The sequence below is a fragment of the Eptesicus fuscus genome, assembly GCF_027574615.1.
Source record: "Eptesicus fuscus isolate TK198812 chromosome 1 unlocalized genomic scaffold, DD_ASM_mEF_20220401 sc13_unplaced_1, whole genome shotgun sequence".
NCBI classification, from domain to species: Eukaryota; Metazoa; Chordata; class Mammalia; order Chiroptera; family Vespertilionidae; genus Eptesicus; species Eptesicus fuscus.
Window position 1 is genome coordinate 19,805 of NW_026557622.1, and position 17,169 is coordinate 36,973.

General features: G+C 43.1%; 1 protein-coding gene across 1 annotated transcript; it reads left to right on the forward strand.

Moving 5' to 3' along the window:
- Window positions 1-14,405: 14,405 nt before the first annotated feature.
- On the forward strand, window positions 14,406-15,650 carry LOC103305057 (Y-box-binding protein 3-like). Its single transcript, XM_008161771.2, has one exon. It carries the CDS (start codon window positions 14,406-14,408, stop codon window positions 15,597-15,599), a length of 1,194 nt encoding a protein of 397 aa, XP_008159993.2. The 3' UTR covers window positions 15,600-15,650.
- Window positions 15,651-17,169: the final 1,519 nt, after the last annotated feature.

Genomic DNA, 17,169 nt, shown 5'->3' on the forward strand with positions numbered 1-17,169 from the left:
TTGCCTAACCACCATTCTGTATGCCTGAAATTAATACAAAATAACATTGAATGTAAACTATAATTGGAAAATAACATTTACTCAGAGGGAAGAGAGGTGCGGGGGCTGGGTTGGAAGAGATTAAACAAAGATTTTACATGCATATGTGCGTTACCTATGGACACAGACAGTAGGGTGGCAAAGGCCTGGGGTGGGGTGGGAACGAGGTTGGGTTGAGGGGGACAATGGGGGAAAAAAGATGGACATCTGTGATACTTTCAGGAATAAAGATTTTTTAAAAAGGGAAAAGAAAAGAAAAATAACATTTAATAAAAATGAAACTAAAACAAACCATGGTATAGTCATACATTTAAATTGAATGACCTATTTATTGCTGCATGAGACAACTTGGACAGATCACAAGGTATACATAATTTCTCTTATATATATTCTCAAAATAACATACTTATGGGGAATCGATCAGTGGTGGCCAAGATTTGGGGCTAAGGTAGTTGTAATGGAATAGTTCCATACCTTGATTATGGTGATGGTTACACTAATCTATATATTTGTTAAACTTCATATAACTTTATGCAAAAAGTATAAAACCTACATTTTACAGTGTGATAATTTGAAAAACTAAAATTTTAAAATAATCGTGCTGTCAAGGATATGGAGGAACTAGAACTTGGATAAACTGCTGGTGGGGATGTCAAATGGTACAAGTGCATTAGAAAAATGTATAGTGATTTGTCCATTCAGGCTGCTACAAACAAAATAACACAGACTGGGTGGCTGATAACAGAAATGTATTTCCCACAGTTCTGAAGGCCAAAAAGTCCAATATAAAAGAGCTAGCATGGTCATGGTTTGGTGAAGGCCTTCTTCTTGGTTGGTACCAGGTGCCTTCTCATTGTGTTCTCACCTGGTGGAGGGGTGAGCTAGTTCTCTGGGGCCTCTTTTACAAGGCTATTAATGGCATTCCTAAGGGCTTCCCTATCATGACCTAATCACTTCCCAAAGGCCCCACCTCCTAATACCAACACTTTGGGCATTACGGTTTCAAAATATGAATTCATGGGGGAAACAAACATTAATATCATAGCAGGGAGATTCTTAAACTATTAAGCATATCATATGATCCAAACATTCTTAGTGCTAGGAATTTACCCAAGAGGAAGGAAAACCTATGTACAAACAGAGGCTTCTATATTAATGTTCAGAGAAGAAGCGATATTTGTAATAACAAATAATGAATCATCTCTAATGTCCAACACACAAATGGATAAACAAATTGTGGTATTTCCATATAATGGAATACTTGTAGCAGTAAAAGGGAATGAACTTCTGATACATGCTACATTAATGGATCTCAGTATGCTGAGGACCAGAAAAAAATGAGTATGTACTCTTTGATTGAATTTATGTGAAATTCCAGAAAATGCTAGCTAATGCATATTGACAGAAATCAGTGGTTGCCTGGGGACTGGACGGAGTTAGGAGAGGCGGGAGACAGAGATTACAGAAGAGTAGGAGCAGGGAATTTATCACATCAAAACTTCACTGTGCCACGCCAGCACAGCCAAGGGTTCGGCGAGCCTGAGGGAGGTGGTGAAGGATGGAGAAATGATAGACAAAGAGGAAAAGCTGGGTCTAGGTGGATCTTCTGTGCCTTGCTGAGGCCACAGACAGATCCAGACTGCAAAGCTGAGGCTTTATTTATTGCCAGGGACAAACAAGGCAATTGACAATGTTCTTGTAAGTTTCACTTGTTTTGGCAGCACTTGCTACCCCTCCCACAGCCCACTAGCTACCCAGGAAAGATCTAGGGAGCAGTCACAAGATCAAGCTGGGACTTGTTTGTGACTTTGCCAGCAGGTCAGTCTGAGGCTTAACCCTATAACTGCACCCTACATCTCACCCTTTCTTTTGAATTTAAGCTACTAATAACGGAAGTAAAATTTAAACATCAAGAACAAATTTCTGACTTTTAAAACATGAACAAAGCAATGCCAATGCAAAACCCAATTACAAAACAATGAAAATGCAAAACCCAGACATGGCTAAATAAAACAATGCCAATGCAATACAACAATAATGCCAATGCAACATAACAATAATGCCAATGCAGCACAACAATAATGCCAATGCAGCACAACAATAATGCCAATGCAGCACAACAATAATGAAATCAAACTACAGTAACATTTTCCTACTAAATGAAAGTTTCTTTTGCTGATTTACTCAAGAGTCTTCAGACTTGGCTGTGAAAGAGTTTGCAGAAGACTGGCAGCTAACCAATGCTAGCATGGCCAGAAACATGGTTGAGGGAGTAGTTTCTACTTCCTGCTTTTCTTGCCATCTGCTGGGCCTCAGTTGTTAACGTCTTCAGCTGACCCCATGTTGGCACCTCGGTCTCTTGTGTAGTCTTCGTCATCTTCCTTTTCCACTTTGCTGTCATCGGGGTCAACTTTCAGTCTTTTGAACGATGGGACAAGGAACTTCTCTGGGTCCATTGTGGTGATGCACATAACGCTCTGGCACCCAAATTGGCTGCGCAGCTCCTTCTGGAAAGATACAAACACAACCTCTTCCCCACATCATTACTGGGTCTGGTCCAAACCATTGTCCAGTTTGTGCATCCTTCCATCAGGCTAACCCCGCAGATGCTATTGTACAGGAGGCCCGATGCCTTTCGACTGCTGTATGAACCTCTGCGTCGCAATTCAAAAAATTTAAAGTATAAAGAACATGACTGAGTTTGTTTTGAGGTGACACATAACATCCATCTCCCCCTTTCTGTTTTAGTAATTGCATTTTAAGGGTACGATCTGCTCTTTCCACTATTGCTTGACCTTGAGGGTTGTAAGGGATACCAGTTTTATGACAAACTTGATATTGCTGACAAAAATGTTGAAAAGCAGAACTAGTGTATGCTGGTCCATTGTCTGTCTTTAGCTCTAAGGGAGGACCTAGTACCGCAAAGGCAGCTAGGCAATGATTAATGACATGCTTGGCACTCTCTCCCGTTTGGGGAGTCACAAAATAAAGTGGGAGCAGGTATTTACATTAACATGCACCCATATATGCTTACCAAATTCTGGTATGTGGGTGACATCCATTTGCCAAATTTGATTAGGTTTAAGACCCCTAGGATTAACCCCCAATGATTGTACAGGGCAATGAATTACACACTGAGAGCACTGCTTAACAATTTGATGAGCTTGCTCCCGAGAAATACGGAATTGTTTGCGTAAGGCAGAAATATTTTGATGATGCAAAGCATGGGAGGACTGGGCAAGAGAAAATGGGGTAGCCTCTTGCATTACACCAAGGAGGTGATCTGTAGCATCATTGCCTATAGCTAATGGACCAGGGAGACCTGAATGAGATTGGATATGACCGATAAAACAGGGAAATTGTCTTTCTCTAATGACTTTTTGAAGGTTGAAAAATAAATGAAAGAGTTACTCTGAATTAGTGTGCCCTATAGTAGCTGTTTCAATAATTTTGGCCATACTTACCACATAGGCACTATCACTATATAGGTTAATGGGCTCTGTAGCAAAATATGTCGAGGCATAGATAAGAGCTTGTATTTCTACCCGTTGCGCTGAAATATAAGGGGTTTGAAGGACTTTTACACCTCTGCTGCAGTAGTATCCAGCTTTTGTAGAACTGGATCCATCTGTAAAAATGGTTAGTGCCTGAGGTGTAGGTTGTGACTTCACTATCTTTGGGAAGGTAAAGGTAGTAACTAAGAGAAATCGTAAAACCTTTTTTGCTGGATAATGGTTACCAACCTGTTCGGAGTAATTAACAAGTGCAACTTGCCAATTTGTTGACCGTTGCCAGAGCCAGTCTTGCTGTATAGCTGTAAATGGCACTACAATAAGGTCAGGGTCTTTGCCCATTAATTGGCCTGCTTGAAGGCAGGCTCGAGCTATTAGCTGGGAAACGGAATCATGGAAAGGAGTTAATAACTTAGTTGGGAGAATGAGCCAAATATAGCCATTCAACAACTCCTGGAGCTTGCCAAATGACCCCAGTGGGTGTATGTGTCGTAGGAAAAATTAAAACCTGTAAGGGAAGGGTGTAATCAATTCTAGTAAGTTGTGCTGAACTTAAAGCATCCTCAACTTTATGTAAGGCTGTCTTGGTTTCCTCTGTCAAGCAGTGTGGGGATGATGGTAATGAATCTCCCCTTAGTATATGAAATAAAGGGCTTAAGTCAGCAGTGGTTAATTTTAAAGCAGGCCGAACCCAGTTAGTATCTCCTAATAATTTATGGAAGTCATTTAATGTAAGTAAAGTGTCAGTCCGAATTTGAATTTTCTGAGGTTTTATTGTTTTCCCCTCAATAATGCTGCCAAGATAAGAAAAAGGAAATGTCTTTTGAACCTTTTCAGGTGCTATGCATAATCCAGCACAATGCAGGGAATCCTGCAAATCTATATAGTTATTATTTAGATGCGTTTCATTTTTATGAGCTAAGAGAATGTCATCCATATAATGAATAATATAAGCCTCGGGATATTTTTTCCTTATAGGATTTATGGCTGCAGCTACAAAATCCTGACATAAGGTAGGACTATTGGCCATGCCCTGAGGCGATACTTTTCATTGATACCTCTTTATGGGCTCTTTAAAATTTATCACAGGGACACTGTTATGCCCAGAGTTCAGGGTCCCCAATAATCAACCACCAGGGAGCCTTTTCTCCAATGCAAAAGCAAAGAGTCTTTATTCAAACCCGGGTTTGACTCCAGGCCTCTTTCTGGCATAGCAGTGAGACCAAAGAGAGAGGGCCCCGGGAGAACGGTAGGTTATAAAGGGTTGGTCATTTGGGTGGGCTTAGGGAAGTGACGTGGGTTACAGAGATTGCCTAATTTGGACTGAGTCTACTTCTCTACATTCCTATTGGCAGGTTTATGCAATTGTTACATTCTCGCAGTTTTCTAAGAAAAAGGAGTCATATACATACTTATACAGGATGGTGGGTACAGTACATTTTGTGCTGTCCTGCTCTGCCCTTTCAGACACTAAATGCAAACCTTTGCAATCCTCATGATGGAGAGGAATAGTAAAAAAACAGTCCTTAAGATCTAAGACCAGTAAATGATATTTCAATGGGATACCTGTAGGGGATGGTAACCCTGACTGAAGGGGACCCATAATCTCCATGGTTTTATTAACTGCTCTTAGGTCTTGCAACAGTCTCTATTGACCAGACTTTTACTTTATTACAAATATGGGCGTGTTCCATGGACTGTGAGTGGGTTCAATATGCCCTGCCTCAAGCTGTACTCGAACCAATTCTTGTGCAGCTTTTAACTTCTCTCCTAATAGGGGCCATTGATCAACCCAGAGAGGGGGTATCTGCAAGCCAGGTAATTTTAGCTGCTGTACGTTGGGTTGGAGAGATATTTAGTTACTTCATTTTTCCCTTCTTAGAGGAAAAAACCTTCATAACATTTAAAATATATTTATTAATTTTTATTTGATAAGGCTTTCCATGCAATTTCAAGTATATTAGATCTGTTAAATTTAAAGATTTCCTTTAAGAAGAGAGAATAAATTTCTTGTATTACTCCAGGCCCTTGGAGCTTTCCAAGAATCATCTCTGTTAAAGCCTTGAAATTTTAACATGGAAAAAACCATCAAATATATATATATATCCATATATGATTTAAATATTATAATACATTTTATAATTATCTTAACATATCAATTAGATTTTAAACTAGTTTTTGCATAGGAAAATTTTGGTTGGGATCACAGAATTAATCCTCTTTTTTAATTAGACCAATAATTAGCAACTTATTTTGAATTCCTAATTATTAAAGAAAACACATTTTATTTTCTCAAAAATAAGTTCTTATACATTAGGCATTTAATTACCACAACTATATAATTTCTCCCAATTTAATTTGCACTTTTAACTTTTAAAGCTGGCAAGTCAAATATATTTAGCATTTCCTAGATTAATAACACTTTACATTTTTAAGAATACAAGCCTGCAAGTATTCAAATGCAAAGATTGTCCTTAAAGAATGGCTACTGGTGGGAAACTGATTTCAAAGGTTTTTTAAGAATTTGCCACCCAGGGAGGGGAAAAAACTTTTAGGCTACTGAAACAGTAGCCCCAGCTGCTTGACTTTTCAAAATGACCAAGATTTTTCTGCTGGGGAAGTCAAGAAGCAAAACTGTAGCCATTCAAAGTAACACATTCTTCAAAGATAGCTGCTGGCAGGAAACTGGTCTACCTGTATGCTGGGGGAAGGGCAACTCCCCTTCTTCCTCCATTAACAAAGGGCGTAGCCAGTTACCTGGGCTATTTAGATCTTTATAATTAATACATTATTTATCTATATTTCAACAATTTTTGAGGTCCAATTCCAATTATTTTAAGGCATTTACTTTGGATAAATTCTATAACAGAGAATTTACTGGTTTTCTTGAAGTTAACTTTTTAACAAGGTTCATGAGTATTTTGAAAACAAGTCTTTATTATGGAAATGCGAATCCTGTTGCAGGAATTTGTTTGAATTTCTTAGGAGAAGACCTTTTTGCCATTTTTCTCAGGAAAGGAAAAAAAAAAACAGTTCTGGGTTTTTCATTTTCTATAGCTTTTGCAGAGAGATTCTAGCTTAAGACAATCTAAATGTCCGAAATGGGACCATGTGCACATTCTGTCCTACAGCTAGGTGCTCCCCCCACCAGCACAGAAATTCCTGACATATTTCTAAATTTTTAAAACTTTTTCATGGCAAAAAAAGGAAACTTTAAATTAGCATACTGAGAGACTGGGCTTCCATATTGGATCACCCCATGTTTCCCTTATGCCACATCCTGCTTACTTAGGGGGAAGTTTCAGCAAAAGATATTAATTTTTTTCTTTCCTTTTTGCTTTCTGAAGTAATAACTAATCACCCAATTTGGGCACGATTTGCATTTCCCGGCCACATTCCTCCACTCCCCTTCTGGAGTGGGCTCTAGGCAGTCCCGAATCAGGGACCACAGACTGAAAGCAGAGGCAGGCATTTTCTCTGGACCTTCAGCTATATAACGATTGCAATATTGTTTTCCTACCTTTTTCCATGCCTCTATATTTACCTTTCCTTCCTCAGAAAATCATGGGCAGGTTTTACTTACAAAATCCAAAAAATCGAAAAGCTGTTCATACCTCACAGAACAGCCCCTTGCTTGGAGCATAGCCTTAAGCATGGATACGCATACATTCTTTCCCTGTGATCCTGAATTTCCCATATTTAACACCTAGCTAGTACTAAATTGTGCTCCTTACCTTCCTTTTTGCACGTGCTTCACTGGAGTGTCCTTTTACCTGACAATCTGCAGTTCCCTCACACTCAGGTTCGCATTGAGTGCCACTTGGGCCGAACTCAGCACCATGTTGGGTACCGCTTGTGCCACGCCAGCACAGCCAAGGGTTCGGCGAGCCTGAGGGAGGTGGTGAAGGATGGAGAAATGATAGACAAAGAGGAAAAGCTGGGTCTAGATGGATCTTCTGTGCCTTGCTGAGGCCACAGACAGATCCAGACTGCAAAGCTGAGGCTTTATTTATTGCCAGGGACAAACAAGGCAATTGACAATGTTCTTGTTCACTTGTTCACTTGTTCTTCTTCACTTGTTTTGGCAGCATTTGCTGCCCCTCCCACAGCCCACTAGCTACCCAGGAAAGATCTAGGGAGCAGTCACAAGATCAAGATGGGACTTGTTTGTGACTTTGCCAGCAGGTCAGTCCGAGGCTTAACCCTATAACCGCTCCCTACACATCACATTGGTATTTGTCCCTTGGAGGGGGGGGGGTGTATGAAAAAAAGGGCAAGAAGTAGGATAACCCAGGGTGTCTCTCAGTTACACACAAAATTTCAGTTATTAGAGCAGTGATCACTCATTCCAATTGATTAACGTAGAAATTACACACAAAAAAATTATACACCTTTCTATATGTGAAAAGCATTTAGAAATTGCATGGAAAATCATGAAAATTATGTATCTAATTCATTTAAACAACTGCAACTATAGAGTTATACTTCCAGCCAGGGATTCATTCAGTTTTAGAGATGGATGAAGTACTGTAAACATCAACTGTGAACTTCTCAGTTTATATGGAGAATAGTAAAAGGACTTGCCTCAGGTCAAATAGGATTCTGGGTGCCAGACTATTCTGATTCTGCTTTGACTCTGCTGGCCATTATGGTAACCATGCCTGACTTACCTTTGGAGGTTGGGTGACAGCACTTGGCCCCTGCTACTTGCTCCCATTGCCTTTAGGTTCCCAGTTCAGTAGCTGCAGTTCCCACTGTAAGTTCTCATCTACAGAGAAGAGTGATTATGGAGCTCTTCAAGGATGCTGGGGCTCCCCTCATACATTCATTTCTCACAGCTGTGGTGAAAGGTGTGTCCTGAGGACCCTTTCAGGGCGGGTGAGCAGGTTTTGAATAACAAATGCACTCTAAAACTCCAATGTCCCCAAGCCTTTGAATCCTTTCTTCTACAGTAAACCAAGGTCATTTCTAGTTTACTTATTCTTGGCCACATTTTAGGCCATGTGCTAGCTGACCATCCAAACCAACTCTTAGAACCCTTCATAACTCTCCAAGCTGCAACAAGAAAAGCAGAATCTCTGCTTAGTCGGTCAGTAAAGTCACCCTGGTCCAAATTTATGTTCCTTCCACTGTTGTCCTACACTTTAACATCCAACCCGACCCATGCCTCCCTACTTATGTCTGTATAGATTAGAAAAATCTAGTAGCTATTTTGGAGTACAGCACACCTTCTCATGGGTTATACTTTTTAACCTCACCTTAAGAGGCTTAGTGAGACTTGAGTCTTGTTATAGATGTAGAAGCACGAGGGGAGAGGGTGGGGGTCCTGTGGAGCATCAGCAGTGTCTTTCAAGGACATTTCCTCAGGGGAGGCCATTACACTTTGCTCTGGCAATTAAGGGTTAATTTCCTCAGACTCGGGTGGGGAGGCTGCTTCTACAGGGCTTGGAGAGGCTGCTTCCACTGGTGAAGATGACTCATGAGTATTTAGGGGCTCGATGTTCCCAGCTTCACCACTGTCTTCCCACATATTCCCATCCCAACATTCAGGACCCCATTCCTTCCCATTCAATGCCTTCACTTTAATGGTAGATACACAGTGAGGTTGGGAATTCAATTTGCATTGTAATTCAGCCACCCACAATGAAATTCTGCGTTTTGTTTTCAGCAAGCTCAGCCTCCAGGCTCCAGAAAACTGGGCAAACATAGAAGCTTTTAGGTCTTTTGTGCAGTGTTGGAGCAGGGAATTGAAATCTCTGAGCTCATCCTTTTCCTGTCTCACTTTGTTCAGTGTCATTAGGAGCAACTGGACACTCTCATGATATTCTTGAGTTTGACAAAAATGCTTGAAGGTATCATATACATGGTCACTCAGTTCCTTGCATCTTATAAGTATTTGCTTAAGAGTATCCAATGATGAGACTTTGTGTATCTCTATTGCCACATCACACCATGGACTCTCAGGGTGCAAATTTACTGCTGGAGATACAGTCATTAGTGCTTTTAAATATAATCATATTTGAGAGCTAAATCTAGAACCAATTCAGAAAATTCATTCTTAAGATTCTGTTCTTTAGAAACAGCCCTGGTGCCAAAGTTTGCATGAGTCGGTTCTTAGAGAATCAGAACTAATAACATGCACAAGTGTGTGTGTGTGTGTGTGTGTGTGTGTGTGTGTGTGTGTGTGTGTGTGTAAAGGGGGAGAGACAAGAGAGAGGGATTTATTTCAAGGAATTGGCTCATATGATTATGGATACTGGCAAGTCCAAAATCTATAGGATGTGCTCACAGACTAGCTACCGAAGGGAGAGCCAAGGCTGTAGTTTAAATCCAAAGGTGGTCAAGCTGGAGACACAGAGAAGAGCCAGTGTTGCAGATCAAGTCCATAGGTCATCTGCAGCAGAATCCCTTCTTGCTCAGGGGAGATAATTTTTTTGTTCTGTTCTGGCTTTCAGTGGATTGGATAAGGCCCACCCTCATTATACATGGCAATTTACCTAAAGTCCATGGATTTAAAACTTATCCTCATCCAAAAGCACCCACACAGAATCACCCATAACAATGTTTGGTCACATACCTAGGCACCATGGCCCAGCCAAAATGACACATAAAATTAACCATCACACTTTCTTTCAGTCTTTTCTATTTCATTCTCTCTTTGTCTCTTTCTCTTTTTAACACAGAGTATTGTATGGAAAGATGTTCTCGGCTTATGATTTATATAAACTTTCCTTCACTTAAAGTATTCTATGTAATTGCCACCACAACTCTATGAACTAGATAGCAAAAGCATTTATATTTTATTTTTACATGCAAGAAGACCACATCTCAGGAAGGCGCCGTGACTTGCTCAAGACTAAACAGACAACAATAGCCCCTTCCAGGAGTCAAACACAGAACTTCTGAATTAAGATTCCTAGCTATTTCAAATGATGTTTAGCTCCCAAAACCTCAGCTGTGAGTGCACTGAAAATTGCAACACTGCCCATATTTTAAACCACTTATTAACATCCATAGTATCCCTGGGTCACCCTGTGTCATTTGCCGGGTATGGGGCAAAGGTCGTCATTCTCAGCTGCATGTTCCAGATCCCCCTTTATTATTTCTGTCTGTATTATGTTAGCTTTGTGTTGCCTTGGACTGTAAGCAGCACTCAAGAGAGCCTGGAATTGATGGTGTGGTTATAGCAGGAGCAAGATGGATAAGGTTCTTCTTTCCATTTAGCCATTTGACCTTTCAAACTGGAACCACCAGAGAATTGGTAAGAAAAGAGGACCTGAAGCATTTTCATCCTCTCATAAGACTGCCAATTTGTTTGCTCTTTAGCTTAGACAATGTGATTTATTAACTTTCATCATGAGCCTAGATGGACTGTGCTGTCTTGGGTTCAGCCCCATTTTGTGGCTGAAGCAGCAGATATTTTAGTTTTAAATGATAAGCCCATGGATCAGACGGTATACCTTATACCTGAATTAACCTCCAGCTCTTAAATAATAACACTTAAACAATATCCTTCACAGGATGGATGAAGTGCAAAATAAAGAAAAAGAGATAAACAGAACCTGATGATTTCAATAAAAATAATACAAGGGGCTCAGCAAATTAAACCGTAAGCTTGAACAAGCAATTCATATCATATTAATTTTTTCACAATGCCTTTCTTCTTGCATAAAATACACCCGAACCAGGAAGGTTCAACTGATCTCCATGATGGCTCCAAAGCACTTTCCTGTCTATCATGAAAACAACAACAGGATACTCAAGAGGACATAGTCAGTCCAACTCAGTGAATTTATGTTGTGCCTGGCAATGTGCTAGCAACTGTAAGGAATTCAAGGATGAAAAAGAGGCATAGGTTTAATGCACAAGCACACATGTGCGGTGGCCATTTATACGGCCAGCCCTGTTCCAGGCATCATGTTACCTGGGAAGAAAACTGAGAGAAAATAAATAAATAAATCATTAGTGGCCTTAGAATTCAGTTGGAAATAATAGTGAGACAGAAAACCTTACACATAGGAAAGCAGAGTAGCCATTAATCGTAGGCTATAAGTGCAACTAGGTTTCCGAGAAGAAAGACAAGGAGGTGGACTAGTCCATTTAAAATGGGGGTGGCAGGGGATTGCAAAACTGGGACTAGAAGAGCGAGTAAAAATTATACAGATGGAGGAGAGAAGAAAAAGTATTCCTAAGAGAATGAGGAAAAGGGGAACCCAGGCACAGAGATGGGAATGGGCATGGCAAATGTGGGAAGCAGCAAGGAGAGTTATCAGGACATGAAAAAAATAACTGTTGCCCTGGCCGGTGTGGCTCAGTTGGTTGGGTGTCCTCCCATGCACCAAAGCTCCCCAGTTTGGTTCTAGGTCAGGGCACATGCCCGGGTTGCGGGCTCGAGATCCCAAGTAGGTGCCGTGCAGAAGGCAGCTGATGGAAGTTTCTCTCTCGCAGCGATGTCTCAATGTCTTCTCTCTCTCTCTCTCTCTCTCTCTCTCTCTCTCTCTCTCTCTCTCCCTCTCTCCCTCTATCTTCTCTCTCCCTTTTCTCCCCAATAAAAAACATTATGTAAACATATACAAGTATGTATATGAAAGAACTATTGACGGCATCATAGAAGTGGCCTCATGGGGCCACGAAGGAACAGTGGACTAGGAATCAGAGGGCCCTCAGGTCCAGAGGCATCATCCTAGCTTTGTGCTTATTATGTGTGTGGCCTTGGTTAGGTCAGTTAGCTGCTCCCTGCCCTGCTGCCCTGGCTTACTCTGTCATGTGAGGATACTGACATTAGCCTGCTGCTCTAACTCTTGCTGTGAAAACAATAAGAGATGATGCCTGAAGAAGTGTTTTTTGTTTGTTTGTTTGTTTGTTTATTTTTTAAAGAGTGAAATAAAAATCAAGTCCCTTTCTTCCATTTTCTATTACATCAGCATAGTGAAGAAATGGTTCTTGATTTGCTCTCTGTTGGGCTGTAGGCAGGGTATTATGTGTGTGTGTGTGTGTGTGTGTGTGTGTGTGTGTGTAAGGAGGAGAGAGTGGGTACTGATTAATTGACATGAAGGCAAATTTTTGCTCTGGGAGAGTGACAGGCCCGGGAGTCTGGACACAGGGGAGACAGGTAGGCCTTGCAGGAGGTATTTCTTTGGTCCCCTGCTGGGTTGTATGAGACCATTACCTCTCTGAAAGAGGTCACTGGTCTCTGACATCAGATGAAATAGGTGACAGAACTATACATGAAGACCAGTGAGATGTGGTCAAAAGAGACCTGAACCTGAAGTGAAACTTATCTGAGATAAGTTTCCACCCTATACTAAATATTTGAATGTAAGCAATCAACTTCCTGTCTCTGGGTCCGGGTCCTCATCTGTCAAACGGAAGCAAAAACAGTACCTGTCCCACTTCCTTATAGAGTGGGTTGTGATTACGATCAAATGCACAACATATGAGAGGTTTCTATAAACTCTAAAATGGCAGGACAACACCGCTTATTTTTCTTGTCAATAAATGAAAACTGAGTTTTATGATCAGTTACAATCTACTATCTCAGTGTGCTCTGTCCTCACCTGGGAAAGGCTATATTTCAGAAAGCTAGCTGTACCTTAGCACAGTATCCTGTGCTGACATTGGTTCAGAATAGGAATAAAATAAAACACACTCCCACATAGGCTTTGGGAAGCCAGCTTGCAGGTACTCTGGCTGCAGAGTTGGAAGGAGGCCCTTGGGCAGTGGATAGACATTCTTCCCGGGTTCTTCCCTGACACAATGAGATGAACCACAGCGAAGAACTCAGGCAGGATCAAGGCTCCATCACAGTCAGCATCACTAAGCTCCCATATATAAGATACTGAAGTTAGGCTGAAGTATGAGGGTTTCTATATAATTAAATCTGAAGACCAATTCAGGATGAAGATCAGACAGCTATTTGAAAAACAAAAAAAAAGTTTGTATTTGCAGTTAAACACAAGGGAGAATTGCCTGAACTCTGTTTCACTCTGTGAGATCATTTGCTTTATGTAGGCAAGAACACAGAGTTCAACAGGGTTTTCAGAATATTCTAGTTACAAAGGTGTTCCTACTCAGAGTCCCTGCTTTAGAAATCTAGCATCAGTCTAGAATATAAACCTGCACCAGTTTAATGTCCTCTCAGTACTAGAGTTCTAGCCCTGGCAGGTTTCCTCTGCCTCTCTGCAGGAAAACAAAACAAAACAAAACAACAGCAACAAAATGAGACAGTGGGCTTCTTTGATTGGGCGTTCATTTCATGTGGTTATCATTTACACAAAATGCGGTTGTCTCGAATTACACAAAATGCCTCACTCACAAAGGGGGCACACAAGGGGTTGGAAGAGGACCTGGGTTTTGCCAGAGAGTATGTAAGAAGTGCCCTTAGAAGGCTGTGGATCTCCCCAGCCAAGGGAGAGGGATGTAAAGTGGGTCCTCTCTTCACGTCCACTCAAGCAAGCAAAAGGGTCTTCAAGAAGACCACTCCATAGAGCTTGTGTGTGCTCCTTCTCTACTAGGAACCAACCAAGAAGCGCTGTGATGTGGAGCCAGGAGCACGTGGCAGAGCTCATATGCCCCGCCCCCTAGCTAGAGGAGAGCCTAGAGCCCCATTGAGACGTCACCCCCTGCAGCCCTGTTCATCCGGGTCCTGTTTCCTAGGAGACGCTACAGACCTCTCCCAAGAGCCTCAGTGCCAAGGAGAGTCCTCAGGCCTGACCTAGACCCTCCCAGAGCAAGGCTCCCGCCTCCAGAACCACCCCCACCCCAACCCCGCCCCCCACTCCCACCCCGCCTGCCCAACTACCTAGGAGCAGATTTCCCTGCGACTCTAGGAGCAAGAAGAGAAAGGAAGGCCTCATGAGTGAGGCAGGAGAGGCCACCCTCACGGAGGTGGCCGCCTCCGTCTCCCCCCAAGCCATCTCCCCCCAAGCCGTCTCCCCCGAAGCTGGGCAGAAAGATCTGTCGTCCTTGGGAGGCGGAGATTCTGTCCAAGCCCTAGTCGCCAGCCACCTCAGCGGAGACTCCGTCCCCGAGGCCACCGTGGCAGCTGGCACCAAGGAAAAGGCGCCCAAGAAAGTCATCGCCAAGAGGGTGAGTGGATCCGTCAAGTGGTTCAATGTAAAGAACGGGTACGGTTTCATCAGCAGGCATGACACCCAGGAAGATGTATTCGTTCACCAGACGGCCATCACGCGGAACAACCCCCACAAGTACCAACGCAGCGTGGGCGAAGGCGAGACCGTCGAGTTCGACGTGGTGCAGGGCAAGCAAGGCATCGAGGCTGCGAACGTGACCGGGCCAGGTGGCGCCCCAGTGGAGGGCAGCCGCTTTGCTGCAAACCGCCCCCGCTTCCGCCGTGGCTTCTACACCCGCCATCGCGCGCCACAGCATCGCAGTGCCAGGGGCCCCGAGGGGGATGTCTATGACTACGGCTATGACTACCACTACAACTACAACTACTACTATGACTACTACGACTACTACCACTACTATGGCTACTACGGCTACTATGACTACCACTACCAGTGCAGCAGAGAAGACTTCGCCTTAGCCCAGGGCCAGAGGCGCCGCCTGCCCCGCCGCCCCCAAGACCAAAGGCTGAGGCGCTTTCCGCCCTTCCGCAGAGCCAGGGCTGTGACCCGCCGCCCTTCCACCTTCGCTCCCGCCAGTGGCCCACGGGCCGCCCAGCTGCCTGGGTCTGCACCAGCCACCAGGCCTGAGAGCTCACCACCACGCCGCGGACCTGGCCCTAGCTACCGCTTGAGTCGCCCTAGGGGCCGAGGCATTGCCCCTGGTCCAAAGTCCTCTGAGCAGATGGAGGCAGAAAACAAGGAGAGCGGGAGCGATGCTGGCTCTGCAGCCCTCAGCCCCAACAACCCCCTCCACCACCCACAGCAGCCGCCTGGTGCCCAGAACCAGAGCCCTGAAGGAGGAGAGGAGGAGACCTGGAAGGGCCCTGCTGGAAAACCCGCTTGCGCTGCCAATCAGAGCAGCGCCTCAGAGGAGGATGCCGCAGTTGCAGATGCCACCTCTGCTGCACAGGCCCAGTGACACTCCTGCCCCCTCCCAGGGACTCCCTGGCCTGGGGCTGCAGGTGATGTCCTCTTGAGGTGCCCTTTGACGCTACACAGTCCAAACATCCAGATTGACTGTTAGATTTATGCCCTGAGAAAAAGACACAGCCCTTCCCCAAGGTTTCAAGATAAACGACAAGATCTGTATATTTCTGAACTCCCTCTTACCATCTGCCTTGGAAGTTTCTGTACACACACACACACACCCACCACACACACACACACACACACACACACACACACACACACACACCTGTATCCATTCTTTTAAAATATCTGACCAGGATCACAACTATGATTCTACATCCCCAGGTGAATTAGATGGAGCACTTAAAAATGTTCTTTCTAATGCAAAAACAAAGATGATCTGATATTGAAGATTACCTGACATTGTGTGATATTATTTAACTGAATGGTCATTTCCTCAATAAATCATTTCATGTTCATTTTATCTGTTATCGCCGTTGTCTGATTTTTTTAAAAGCCTGCCAGCACATACTTATACTGAGACAGTCCTTTCAGTCCTTTTATCAGAACCAATTTTAGCAAACATCATACCTGTCACTCTTTTTACAAGTCACAAACTTAAGACTAATTCTGGGCTTATGGATTGAACTTCTAGGGATATTCTAAAGGATTAGAAATGGCCCCATCACTTTCTTTTTCACCACCCCTTCCCACCCTGCATTTTAGCAGTAAGTCTGGAGCACCACCTACCCACACTTAATGCTTAGGTACTCTCTGAGGCAAAACACGGAAAAACTGAGCAAAACATCATGACGAGCAAGACATTTGGCTCTCTGGAAACAGAACTTGCTTCCTCTGTATTTTTTTTCTTTTCATGGATTTGACCTAATACCATTTAAGTATGTAAAAGAAAATGGACCATGAGGGGCTAGAGGGTGGGAGAACTGGGGAGATGTTGGTCAAAAGGTACCTAATCTACAGCATGGTGACTTAGTTAAAGATATTCCTTGGTATACTGGAAAGTTGCACTGAGAGTACAGCTTTAGTGTTCTCAACATGACAACAACAATAAAATGGTAATTGTGTGAGGTGCCAGATGTGTTAATTATCCTTATCTTGGTAAACATTTCAGAGTAAATACATGCATCAAATCATCACATGATACATCTTAAATTTACATTATATTAAATGTCAGTTATATCCTAACTAGAGGCCCAGTGCATGAAATTAGTGCACGAGTAGGGTCCCTAGGCTAGCCTGTGATCAGGACCGATCAGGGCCTTCCAGCTGCCAGCCAGGGTCTTCCTTCCCCCAGCTGCCAGCCGGGGCCTTCCTTCATTCTGCACCGCCCCCTGGTGGTCAGAACACATCATAGTGAGCGGTCAAACTCCTGGTCAGTCAAACTTCGGAGGGGAAAATTTGCATATTAGCCTTTTATTATATAAGGATAAAGATGCGGGGCCGGGGGGGGGGGGACTAAAGAACAAAGTGGGCATGGATGCAGGTATAATTATTATTGTGCGTACCTGTGGAACTGAAGAGAAACATCTAGTCCATAGTTTCCATCTGTGCTTCCTGGT

Coding starts and splice junctions, on each gene's coding strand:
- LOC103305057 (XM_008161771.2), top strand. CDS start 14,406: ATGAGTGAGGCAGGAGAGGCCACCCTCACGGAGGTGGCCGCCTCCGTC.